At 41.4% G+C, this 13,882-nt stretch overlaps 1 protein-coding gene across 8 annotated transcripts in view; it reads left to right on the top strand.

Annotated features, from left to right (window-relative positions):
- The window catches only part of LPP (LIM domain containing preferred translocation partner in lipoma), a 677,239-nt gene extending 664,252 nt beyond the window's left edge, over nucleotides 1–12,987 (top strand). For all 8 annotated transcript variants that reach the window (XM_019463484.2, XM_019463486.2, XM_019463485.2 and 5 more), the window contains 3 exons: nucleotides 939–1,117; nucleotides 6,777–6,897; nucleotides 9,998–12,987. In XM_019463484.2, coding sequence (XP_019319029.2) covers nucleotides 939–1,117; nucleotides 6,777–6,897; nucleotides 9,998–10,126 — 429 coding nt within the window. In that variant the 3' untranslated portion in view covers nucleotides 10,127–12,987. The remainder of the gene's footprint in view (nucleotides 1–938; nucleotides 1,118–6,776; nucleotides 6,898–9,997) is intronic.
- Nucleotides 12,988–13,882: the final 895 nt, after the last annotated feature.

The following is a 13,882-nucleotide window of genomic DNA, read 5'->3' as shown; positions in this document are numbered from 1 at the left end:
CTAAACTTGGAGGTGGTGTTCGAATCAAAGCTTTAAATAATCAAAAGCCTCATGGATTATGCTGAGCCCTGTTTGGGTTCTACAACTGGCATGCTCTGTGAGTCTCCATCATCAGGCAGACCCTCCTAAAATCTTAAGGTCCTTGGTGACCCTCCCAGATTTTTGAAGACTCATCAAGTTTTAGAATAGTGAGGTGTTCTTCCAGTGGAGAACCTTGGTTATGCAGTTCAGGGGGTCAAACAACTACAGCTGTGAGCAAAATCCAGCCCACTTTTGTAAGTAAAGTTTTATTGGAACACAGTCCTGTGCATTTACAACTGCCTTCACACTGTGACAGCAGAACTGAATTGCTGCGACAAAACCAGAAATATTTACCGTACGTGCCTTTACAGAAATGTTTGCCATCAACCCTGCAATAGTGGTAGAAAAGGGATGGAAGTCAGAAGACATGTGTTCTAAATGTTTGGTTGGCCACCTACTACCTGGGTGAATTTAGAAAAGACCCCTGATGGGGGCGACTGGGTGGCTCAGTCGGTTAAGCGGCCGACTTCAGCTCAGGTCACGATCTCACGGTCCGTGAGTTCGAGCCCCGCGTCGGGCTCTGGGCTGATGGCTCAGAGCCTGGAGCCTGCTTCCAATTCTGTGTCTCCCTCTCTCTCTGCTCCTCCCCCGTTCATGCTCTGTCTCTCTCTGTCTCAAAAATAAATAAAAAACGTTAAAAAAAAAAATTAAAAAAAAAAAGAAAAGACTCTGATGTACCTTACGTGTTTCTTTGTCTCTATAATAAAGGTATGCACTCTGCTTTCTCCCAAGTACTGTGATAGGCACATGAGCCAATTGTGTCTGTAACAAACACTGCTTGTCTTGCCATAAGGTATTAAATACGTGGAGCTCCTCAAGTCCCAGTTTAACATTGGTATTTATCTCTCCTTCCCCAGAACACCCTGGAACAGTGCAGTGTGTGCTCCAAGCCCATCATGGAGCGGATCCTGCGAGCCACCGGAAAGGCCTATCATCCTCACTGCTTTACCTGTGTCATGTGCCACCGCAGCCTTGACGGGATCCCATTCACCGTGGACGCTGGTGGCCTCATTCACTGCATTGAGGACTTCCACAAGTAGGCAGTCTACTCTGTCCCCTCGAGCCTGCCAGTCCCCTCAAGAGTCTGTCCTTACTGCCTGGTGTCTGGGCCACACATTCTTCTCTCACAGAGCTGTAGGATCTCAGGATTTGATGGGACCTTAAAAATGGAGTTTGTTAATCCCCTCTTCTAATCCAGGAACGGGTATCCATTAATCCATCTGGTCCTTCATCCCAGTTTCTGCTCAAAGGCTTGCCTGGGGCTCATCCGTCACATCTTTGTGTGGCTCTGATTGTGAGAAAGTTGACTCAGCTGCAGAGTATGTACGTTGGAAATAGGCAGGATACCAGGGTAGCCCTCCCTGGCCTCAACACGAACAAGATGTGTGACAGTGGACAAACCGCTCAATTTCTCCGAGCTTTTCAGTCTGGTCATTAGAACAGAGCCTGTCTTAAAGCTCCCCAGGTGTAATAGTCCACAGTTCTCTCTGGCGCTGACCTCTACGTCTTGCCAGTCTACAAATAGGAGGTCACAGGGAGGCGGACGTGCACACAGAGCAATCAAGTCTGTCTTCCTGGTATAGGCCTCGCACGTATTTGGGTCCGTGTCATACCATTAGCTGTCACATCTTCCCGTAACCTGTTTCCCTACCCAGGCCTTCTCCCCCTCAGGATGCTTTCTGATAAAATTAATGCGTGCAGTCTTGTGCAGTCTTATGAAGAGGATTAGAAAGTAGAGTCTCAAGGTCAAGGGAACTTACTCATGGGCCTGGAAAAATATGTCCTTCAGTTCTGTCATTCACAGGGCCCCCTTTCCTCTGTTATAGCTGTGGTGTTCATGAAAATTGTATGCTTTTTGTTTTGCCTTCTTTTTATTTGGCCCCTTTGTTAGTTGGCTGATTTGTTGATGACATTCATTACAAATATATAGTAACCATATGAAAGCTATAGCAGTGATTTGTAAATGGGAGGCACGGAAGCTTTCTGGCTTACTTACGGGGCAGTCTGAGTCTTTGAGGACAGTCCAAAGCTCTCACGGAGATAAAGCTCATGTGGCTCACCAGTTTGGGTCTCCATTCTATGGCCTCCAGATGTGCGGTCTTGTGGGTTATTTTTCACTGCTCTGTTGACTGTCAACAACCAGGAGGAGCTTGCCACAAGCAGTTTGGGGCCTTGAGACTCCTATTTTAAAAAAATGAATTTCCTTAGCACTTTCCAAGTAGCAAAGAAAGGGAAAACCTCACCAAAAGACGTGAGGCTGAATGAATTATAAAACCCCAGAGGCAGGAATTCTCAACCTGAATTAGACAAGTAAGGGCTCACTTTGAAAGGGCAGTCACAGCATAAATTGTACTTCACGTTATTGATATTTTTAGCTTGTAATTACACATGAAAAAAACCTGCATCTATTTAAGGGAAGTGAAAAGATACCAACGGGGAGTGTGTTTCTGTCACTGTGTGCCTCCTTTCTTAGACTTCCCTGAATCCAAGACTGATAGATGTAATCAGAGCACACATGTTTCTGTTGCTGGAAAAGACGGATCTATTACACCCCCCAATTAAAACAGGAAATCAATTCTGACAAATGGAAGTTTATATCTACGCCATTTATCTTTCATTTCTAAGAGTGAGGAGCATAATTAGAGACTTGGGACTGGTGACATAAGTGTGTGGGTCTGAACACTCCAGACAAGCAGACTTGAGCAGCTAAAAGGCAAAAACCATCTCCAGCCCCCATCTCTCCCCCTCCACCACTAATTCCATGGCATGTTAAAACACAAATTATTTTTTTTAAATAATGTTGTCTGCATGATTGGCAGGTATGTAGGGGGGAAAGCTTGATCTTTTCATGATTTCCCAAAGAAAAATAAGAGAGAAATTTTACAGAACCCTGTTTCTGAGCCTTGAAAGTACTAGAACACAAAGCAGCTAAAAGCCTCACCCAGGGTGGGCATTGCAAGGCAAACGAGAGGGTACAGAGCGGGAAACAGCCTTCTTTTGCAGACGGTTTTGGGGGGCCTTGGGCTTGGTCTTTTAGGAAGGAAAGCTTTTAGAAAATCTCTTTCAATTCAGTCGAGCCACATCTGCAGAGAGCCCTCTGGGTGCTCCGTGCTAAAGGAGAGAGATACAAGGAGAGAAGCTGCCTGAGTAGAAAATGCACAGACACACCAAGAAAAACCCCTGTCAGCAAGGAGCTTGCCAGAAGGAGGGGAGGGAATAAGTGCAGAGTATGTGTGATATCAGGCAGAAGGGGCCAGACACGATGAGACAGGCACAGGCGAAGGCTTGAACTGGCAGAGTCCGAGATTACTTGGCCCCGGGATCTGGGTAGGCTTCTGGAAGCAGAATATGAAAAGTATTTTAAGTGAGAAACAGAAATTCCTGACAGCAGGAACCACTCAGGAAATAAAGAAGGGGTGAAGTGGGGAAGGGCGTCTCTACATTCAAGGAAGATTTGCTTGGCTGTAACTCGAGCAGCCTGAGAGTGGAAGTGAGATACGGAAGGCCCATGAGAAGAGATTGATCTCGCCTTCTTAGCATCCTGTCTTCTAAACTGGTGCTGCCCAAATGTTAATGTGCTTACAAGTCACCTAGGGATCTTGTTAAACTGCAAATTATAATTCAGTAGGTCTGAGGTGGGACCTCCCAATTCCAAATTTCTGACAGTCTCCCCGATCGTCTTGGACAGCACTTTGAGTAACAAGCTTCCCAAACACTATTTGTAAGGCCTTGTCAATGGGCCATCCCCTGCATAACCGCCTCCAGTCAATGCTGGCCCAAGTCCTCTATCCTATTGGGTAGCAACTCTTCCTATTTCAGATGACTGTTCAAACCAGTTCCCTGGCAAACTGACTGTGTCCACCCTCACCTTCAACACACACACACACACACACACACACACACACACACTTTCCCATTTCACCTAAATGGCCTTCATTCAAGGTCCAACTCAATTACCACCTCCTCTGAGAAGACTTCCCTGACCTCAACCCTCCCCTATACCCCTGTTTGAATTTATATCTTCCTCTCTGTGTTCTGCAGAGTTTTGTAAGTCAGCTATAGCTAGTACATACACAGCCTGATTAGTAATAAAGAACACACACACACACACACACACACACACAAAATTTTACACTTACCACCTTAAATCATTTTTTGCAATATGGCAGGATATGTATATCGCACTTAATAGAACAAATGCAGAAATAGATAGAACTCCCTCACCAGTCTGGCTCTAGGAGTCCTAGTTTATTTCTGTATTCCCAGTGCCAGGACAGTGAGCTCTGAAAAGCAGGTTTATTTAACTGACCTTTCATTGTGTTGAGGCTTTATTTCACTATCTGTGCTTTCTTATCAGAGACATTACACTCATCCATTTATTTGTTTAATCAGCATCCATTTGTTGATTGCCAGAAATGTGCCAGGACACAAGATGATTAAGACTGTCCTTCTCTGAGCCTTGGCTTCTTTGGCTATGAAGCAGAAATGATAAAAACTATTTCTTCATAATTTGTTGTCAGTAAAAACACGAGGTCAAGTGCGCAGAGCGCTTAACAAGCCTTGGCACTTAATAAGCACACAATATATGGTAGCCATATGAGCCATCAAAAGTGTTTTTTATCAAATTTACTTTTATTATTATTATTATTATTATTATTATTATTATTATCTGCTGAGTGAGCTGAGCTTTGAAACAGACCACGTGGGATTTAGAACAGTCTTTAAAATGCCGGCCAAGGAACACTGTGGGGACTGTGAAACCACTTCCTGTCTTCCCTTTGTTTTTTCCCATCATGGAAATGAGGCCAATTGGTAGGAAGGAATCCTTACTCAGCGAGAACACAACTCATGCCTTTCCAAAGAGGAAGGACTTTAAGATTGAACATAAAGGTCCAAGTCACATCTTTTTATAGAGCAAAATGGCAGACACTTCATTTTATGAGTGGTAGCCTTAAATTCTACTGTCTGCCCTGGTCACAGAAGTTGTTTCTGGAGATTCAGAGACTGAGCAGAACTTGCCAGCTGGAAGCTCACAGTAGTGCGATCCCCGAAGATGTGCAAATAATCACTACTAAAATAGGCAAATTCAGGGAAAGATATTTTATCTTAGAGAAGTAATTCTACTTGAGGAAATAAGGGCAGGCACGCAGTTCAATGATAGAAAAGATAGACTTCTGACCCCACAGAATTTACAGTCCCGATGGGCTTGGGGAAAGGAAATTCTACGGCAGATTCCAGAAGCCTGCTTATTTCACTACTGATGACCCAGATGCAAAAATAATCAGGTAGTCCAAAGCAGTCTTTTTTTCCTTTTCCTTTTTCTTTTTTTTTTTTACCACTGAGTGTAAACTTCTTGCATAAAATGCCAATTATAACAACTCTGATTACTGCTGCAGTTGTACCCTGATCCTTTTAATTTTTCTTTCAGAGCAATCAATTGATCTGCTGCTTAATTCATATTTATTTAGATTGCAGCCATACAGATGCCTTTTGGCTGCTGCCAAGAAAATTAATATGTACATATAGAGTATAATGTATGTAAAAATGCTTTGACAACCATAAAGTGCTCTGCAAAGTATTAGATTACTATCATTATTTCTTTTTAAGTCTCACTACAAATAGATAAATTTTAACATCATTAATCTTAAAACCATTACCATGAAAAAACTGAATTGCGCAGTCTGTTTGTCCTTTTTTTTTTTTCTTTTTTTTTTTTTACCTCTACCAGCTTTTATCCGTGGCCATTTCAGATCATGTCTTATTTCACACCTTCCCAAATGCTACCCCTAATTTCCAGGAGACAGGGATGAATGCACAGCCTATATTTGCAGCCTCTTAATCTGCTCTGAGAAAAAAATTTTAGGGCCATCGGTCACATTCAGGAATGTTAAGAGATTCGGAAATGTTCAAATTCCTCACTAACAGTTAACCTCAAAAACACACATATATGTGTCTCTATATGTATAAGTGTTCATACCTTTTGGAAGTGCTAAAACCCTCTGAAGAATAAAGAACTTGACAGCTTTTTAACTTTTTCCTTTTCAAACAAGAGTTTAACACAATCGAAATGTCAGAAGTACACGCTTGGTCATAGCAAGTTTGGTGTATTCAAGGTCGCTAACTTCTGCTGTTTTGAAAAGATATGTGGTCGAGGTTTCTTGTGTTAATTCCTAGAACTTAGTATCAAAGAAAGAGGCTCTAATAAGTGGGAATGACACAGCTACCAACCTCAGAATATTTGTGGAGGGCCTGGGGAGTACATATAAGGTCTAGAAGTGAAAGTCAAACAAGATGAGGTCAAGGAAAAGAAAACATAGTAAGGGCCGCCAGGACCCTGCCCTAACCCAGGATTTGTGTTTGCAGTCTATGCACAAGTGAATTCTATGCCACATACCATGTGACCAATAGCTCCTAGATGCTCTTCATCCATAAGGATTGTATACACTCACTCCCCAGCCTCATGAAATCTCACTTTATGATCTAGAAGGACCTCAAAAGTCACTGAGTCTAAATCCCTTATTTTACAGCCGAGGGAACAGACCCAGAAAAGGATCGTGATTTGCTCAAGGTCACGCAAGATGACAGAGCAGATGTCCTGACTCTTGACCTACCCCTCATCTTTCCACTTGTGGGTCTCACCTGTTTGTCAGTGTCTATGCTCAATGTCTAACCAGAACTGTTGTCTCCATTTTCAGGAAATTTGCCCCCCGATGTTCTGTGTGCAAAGAGCCGATCATGCCGGCCCCGGGCCAGGAGGAGACTGTCCGGATTGTGGCTCTGGATCGCGATTTCCATGTTCATTGCTACCGGTGTGAGGTCTGTGGTCAGCACCCCCACACCCTGTCAGTGCATGGCAGGTGCTGCAAGGCCCAAGGGAAATAGGTTTTCACAAATACAGCAGTTATTCAATCTGGGGAAAACCCCTGGTACCTGTGTTCATAGGACTTGGGTTTTAGATCTTACCCTTTCATTTAATCCTGGTGACGCTGGATAAGTCACTTTACCTCTCATTCTCAATTTTCCCACCTGTAAAAAGGGCTCAAATTCTTATTCACCTCCCCAAATATGGCTGTGCCACTAAAATACAAAACTGTATGTTAAAGAATCATAAACCACAAAGTGCTAAATTAGTAGGAAATGGTATGCTTGTTACTATTATTGTCATCGTTATAATGAGTTTTTTTTTATTTTTTTAACATTTATTTTATTATTGAGAGACAGAGAGAGACAGAGCATGAGCTGGGCAGAGAGAGGAGGAGACACAGAATCTGAAGGAGGCTGCAGGCTCTGAGCTGTTAGCACAGAGCCTGACATGGGGCTCGAACTCACAAACCATGAGCTCATGACCTAAGCTGAAGTCGGACGCTAAACCGACTGAACCACCCAGGCGCCCCTATAATGAGTTTTTAACTGTGACTCTGATACTCCTATGGGACGGAGATCCATTCTCAGCCATTGAGAAAGATAAGATCTCACTCCTCTCCAAGGGGTTGGAACTTGATGCTCAAAGTCATGGAGACTGGTTGAGTTAGCAGGCACTGACTATGCACATAAGACAGGAGGTCAGGCGGCTGCTAAGAGCTCCAGGGGAAGTATGCACAGGTGCTGTGGGAATACGTACAAGAGGCCTGTAATCCAGGTTGGAGGGCAGTAGTTAGCAGCTCTCTCTTCTCTCTGTGGGGAGAGTATGAACTGCCTATTGCCACACCCTCCCGTCATTGGTTCATCTAGTCCCACTAGGTGACCTTCCAAAGACTAAGGGGCTGGTGGGGTCAGGAGGGCTGGGGGGCTGTCTCTGGCTCTCTGGGACTACATTTATTCCACACTCACTGCTTTAGCTGTAGCTAACCACCTGATTTATGTGGGGTTCTTTGTTTTGCCCTAGAGCCCAAGTTCCATATAGCTCTCTTCCCTTGACATAAGAAAATATAATAATAATTAAGAAAAAGATAATAAACTACCAGCTTTTACACAAGATTTTATGACTACAGAGGAACAGCAACCTCCAGCCTTAAAACTGACCTGAATCATAAGTGTGAAAGAGCTTATAGATGCCTTAGAAGTCATTTCACAGATGGAGAAACTGAGGCTCAAAGAAGGAAAGCTCTTCAACATTGCTCACACACTTGCTATACATACAAATAGGCTTTGACCTCTGATGGTTTTGTTTTTTGTGCCAAGAGCTGCATGAAATGTGTGCCTTTTCTCCTTCCAGATTAAATGACAGCAGTACAAATTAAGTTTGCTTTGAAATCCTATAAACTTTTTTATTTATTTTTTCTTTATTTATTTGTTTAATATAATATATTGTCAAGTTAGCTAACATACAGTGTATACAGTGTGCTCTTGATTTCAGGAGTAGATTCCCGTGATTCATCGCTTACGTACAACACCCATGCCAACAAGTGGCCTCCTCAATGCTGATCACCCATTTTCCCCCTCCCCCCCTTCCCCCCATCAACTCTCAGTTTGTTTTCTGTATTTAAGAGTCTCTTACCGGTTTGCCTCCCTCTCTGTTTGAAACAATGTTTTCCCCTTCCCTTCCCCCATGGTCTTCTGGTAAGTTTCTCAAATTCCACACATGAGTGAAAACATATGATATCTGTCTTTCTCTGACTGACTTATTTCACTTAGCGTAATACCCTCCAGTTCCTATGAATTTTTAAAACAGTACTATAAAATGAGAGGAACAGTAAATAAGGAGAGGGCAAACCACAGTTCTAGCCCTGTCACAGATGCTTCATGACACTGGACCAATCACTTCCCTCTCTGCTCTCACTTCCCCATCTATAAAAACGAGGAGGTTGGACTGGATGCCCCATATGGCCCCTTTTGGTTCTAAGAACCATGAATGGTCCCAACACTGTGGTTGACTTCAGGCGCTTCAAGGTTTTCAGGTGATCATAGATGTCTGCTCATTAAATGCTTACAGCCATGTCACTTATGACACGTCCTTTCTTTTTTGAGATGCAAAGAGTTCATTTAATTCCATTATTCAGTTTCCGGAATGCCTCTAGAACTGCGGAATATCCGCTTGCTCATTTTGGCAAAGCCAGCCCTCTGGGGAGCCTGCCTCCTGCTGCCATTGCTGCTGCTGCTGCTGCTGCTGTTGTGTTGTGGGCGATACTCCTTCTAAACTTAAATTTTACTGGCATTCAAATGTAGACATGAGCCCCTGTGACCTCCTTGCTGTCATAGTGGACAGCAAAAGCTGAGCATGCGGCACTTCTAGCCTTTTAGAAGAGTTTCTACTGAAGTTAGCAAGGGCACCCACCACCAGATGAAGTATTGTATTTTTCTTTTCAGAGAAACTTCCATTTTCTCCAAAGGTAATATTTGACTCTTGTATAATGCTTTCCCAAATGGAGCTGCAGAGGTGCTGAGGACAGTAGTACTGTTGCTGGCCCGTCTGCTTGGAAGGAGGCACTCTACAGCTTGGCTTCTGCCCACCAGCTGCCGAGGAGTTCTGTCCTTGCACCTGTGTATTCCTTTTGAGAGATCCTTAGACTAATGCTAAAAGGTCAAGATGACTCAGTGGTTGGGGATCTACCCTTGTTTTATTTTCTCTTGTCCTTGTTGTTGCTGTTTTTGTTGCTTGGGAGAGGAGAACAAAACTACTACTTGGGCACCCAGACCCTGGTATTCTTCTCTTCTGGGACTCGCGTTTCCTATTAGGTAATCTGAGAAGGGGGGTCATTTTACTGTTTGTCTTTATGTCCCCAATCTCTTGTTCAGTTTCATTCAAGACATTATGTTGTATCCCAGGGAAGGCTTGGAGGGGGCCTGCTGTGTATGAAGAGGAAAGGCAGGAAACAGCCACATTATGGAGGGAGGCCTTGAATGGAAAGCTAAGGAATTTAGCCTTCACGTACACAGTTGCCATTTTCACTTACATCCTTTCCATCTATCTTTCCAGGATTGTGGTGGTCTCCTGTCTGAAGGAGATAACCAAGGCTGCTACCCTCTGGATGGACACATCCTCTGCAAGACCTGCAACTCCGCCCGCATTAGGGTGCTGACGGCCAAGGCCAGCACTGACCTTTAAGTTCAGTTAGTTGGTGGCGCTGAGAAGAATGAAACACAAGAAACAAGATAAGAAAAGACATGGGAAAAATACAGGAAAGGCAATCAAACCGTGGGATGGTCTCTGTTCTTCGTCTAATATTAACCTTTCTTTAGAAACACATAGATTATGAGATTTTTTTTTTTTAAGTTCTCACCAAATACACATTTCACATTTAATCATGTAGGACCTTGATGGGCCTTTGTTCCCAAGGACTTCCACATTTTTGCACGGATTATACTCCATCCCATTCACTTCTGCATTCCTGTAACTTTTAATCCCTATGTTTGTCTCACTTTTCATCTGGTTGAATGGCTTTTTTTAGTGTGGTATTTGCTGTCACACAGTTTTTTCCTGGGTGAGTCTGCCAACTCACAGGTGCTTTTAGGCTTGAAGGTCTCATCCTATCACTTCCACATTGCCTGTGATCATAAAGGACAGCCATTCTTTCTGTGTGTATTGGAAAAGTACATCTTTCTGTTGCTCTAAACCGGTCATGTCCCTTGGGGGGGTGGGGGTAAAAGTGTGCAATGTATATGTTAGGCAACAAAGAATTTAAGCTGTAAATGACATAGTTTAAAACAAGCGCCTATTGAATTTGCAACCAAATTGGATTGGAAATTCAAAGTCTATAGTGATTTTGGTGCTCAGGGCTCATTTGAAAACAGTTATTGGTGAGATCCAAACCTCAGTTTTTTTCTGAGGGAATTACGGGTGGGATACGCTGGGGAAAAAAAATTGGGGGGGTATGTTTGAAAAGCCTATTATTAATTATCTCACAATATTATCTTAAGAGTTTCCTTTTCCATGCTACCTAGACATAATAATACAGACAAATTTTGTTTTCTATAGAACATAACACTTCCAAAACCATCCCACTTTTCATCTGAGAAATATTGCTGTTGTTTGTTTGTTTGTTTGTTTGTTTATAATATCCAAACACAACTACCAAAGTTGAGTTTTTCCAGGAGGAATATTGCTTATAAAGAACTGTTCATATTCTTCCTTTTTTTCCCCCAGGCCCAGGTCCTTTTTGCCTGACAACTGCAAATCAGAGCACACATAATAAAATCGTGTAGTTTGTTTAGTTTACTTTTAAAAAGACAGGAAAGCTTGAAAAGATTGTGAAACCACAGTTTCATTACTCTTGTAATCCTGCTATAAATCCAATTACATATTGCAGGAGACATTTTCATATCATCGATGTGACATTTACACCACACTTTCAGACAATCGCTGAAAAAAAAATTGCCTTTCTGAGCTAAAAATATGCAAAGTCTCTGCCTGGAATCTTTATTCAAACTCTTACTGGGCATTGAAATGCTTGCTTGCCAACTGCAGAACCATTCTTCTGGGTTCTAACTCGTTTCTTTTAAAGAGAGATGCCCATCTTAATAATGGCAGGTTGCCATTTGTAAACTAGTCAAGTATTTTGGATTGAGATTTCCTAAACGTTTCTTCAAATCTTCCACAAGTATATACTTTTAAATTATGAAGTATTTTAAATATACACAAAAGAATAAATAATAATATAATGAATCCTTGTATACGTGACACCAGCTTAAGAAATCAAATATAACAGATACAGATCCATTCCCTTGTGCACCCGTCCCTGATTCCACAAATAGCTTTCTCCTGATTATAAAGTGATAAAGTCAATTTTCTAGTCTGACTTTTATTTTAATTTTTAACCCTCAGAACATAAATGAAAAATTATTTGTGCATGTTTTAAATTATAACCCATGCCTCAGGAATTCCAATTACATTTATTTTACTTCAGTAGAAATAATTGTAAAGCTGGTTTGATTTTCTTGTTTTCAATAAGAAATTCTTAAGCCTTTAGTCCTTAGCTTCATCTGAGTTAATTTGCGGCTCATTTGCCTTGCTCACCCAATAGTTTTGTGTTAGAACTGCCGACGTTATGGCTTTCCAAGGTTTTCCCAGAAAACTTTGTCCTTTCCTTACTTTGCTACTCTTGTCATTGGTCTTTTATATGTTTCTTAATGTGAAATACAATGGGATTCATTTTGGGCAGCATGTGAATTTTAGGATACAATAGTGACTGTATCTCTGAATTTCTGTCTTCCAAGTTCAAGATCAGACCATGCTGATGATCTCAAAGAGCACTGACTGTTGGGCAGTTGGAGAGAGAATACAATCTGCTTGAATTGTTCCAGCAATTTGTTGTCTATGAAATACTTGGGGGAAATTGTGTTTAGGCCAAAAGCCCAATTTATTGAGAGATGGATGTTATCTCTTGAAGTGCAGTCATATTATTATAAATTTTGCCAAAAGAGGAAAATTTATGAAATATTTATGCTATAAAGATGCAATAACATTCTACTTGTTTGCTACATTTAAGTCCTTATGTAACTAAATGTTTACAAGCCAAAACATTTTAAAAAGAGAGAGAGTTATAAGAAAATGCTGTCACAGACCCATCACTGTGGCATTGCCAGAATACTGCTTGCTTTCAATCTTTATAGTACATTTTTATCACATAACCTCAGAGTATCTTTACCAAAGAGTTTTAAAGTAAATCTCTTTTTAATATAGACCTATTATACTTTTATAATAATGAATGTGCACACATACATATGCAGAAATATTTAGATTTAGATTTCTTTTCTTTCACAAGGTATATTAAGGAAAGGATCCTACATATTTTATTCCAGGATTTCTTAATTATATGATTTCTATTGCTTTCTTGTCTTTTCTATTAATCATTTGGTTTAAACAATGCCAAATCACTCTTTACTGTTCTAGTTACGTGAAATTTTGCCTATAACAGAGATAGAAAGATCATACTACCTTAACAATTATAATTCTTTTGTCTTTTGATATATCGTCTTGATTGTTATTTAAATTCACAAATAATAGAAAAATTAGAGTTTCTAAGAGAAAGTTTGTTAAAATATACTGGCTTTAAACAATGGTCAAGAACACAAATACTTGGTAATTCCGTATAATGAGAGACATGGAAGGGGGGAGGGAAACCCACTATGTCACGGGCTCTGCACACCATTTCAAAATCAGGTATCTTCACTGTCTGGATCCCTAGCTCATACGGACTCCATGTGGAGTCTCATTTGCAAGCAAAATTGCATTTAAAACTCAAAACAAAGTCATGTGTCCCAACATGAGGCATTAAGGCTTTGAGATGCTGGACATCTCTGCAGCTCAAAGATGCAAGTTCTTTTTCCTGTCATTGGCAAATGGCTTTTGTAGGGGCACCTTCTCTGATCAAAATTACTTTATTGGCTGTCTGTTGGCTAATGCAGCAGAGTTATCAACACTGTCATTGTTTCCTCACCACGAAAGATTCTGCAGAGATGTTTATGGTGATGTTTAAAGTGTATAAAACTCTATGTTTAGCAACTATTTTTATTTGGGTTCAGAGGAAGAAAGAGAGCACTTTTACAATGGGGCTATCCTACAGGGTTTATAGACTAAAGACAGGGCTCTGAAAACACAACCTAGAACAGTTTTCCTAGTTAGTAAAAAATCCTATTAATGTGAACCAGCCAGGAATAACAGTGTTATTTCTATTTGATATGGTTTGGGCTTCTCTTGTCAAATCTGTGTCGGCTGCCCCCTGATCCCTCCATTATCAAGTTTTGAAGGGTGTCGGGGAAATTATGGCAGCTGCTAGGGAGATCAGGGAAACACTGATGTAACCTCACAGCCTCTCACCATTCCTCTTGGCTTGGAAAGGCTTCTTTTTCTCATATACATTTC

The sequence above is a fragment of the Panthera pardus genome, unplaced genomic scaffold (genome assembly GCF_024362965.1).
Source record: "Panthera pardus isolate Hobbes unplaced genomic scaffold, ASM2436296v1 HiC_scaffold_16, whole genome shotgun sequence".
NCBI classification, from domain to species: domain Eukaryota; kingdom Metazoa; phylum Chordata; class Mammalia; order Carnivora; family Felidae; genus Panthera; species Panthera pardus.
This window is presented reverse-complemented; position numbering and strand designations above follow the sequence as displayed.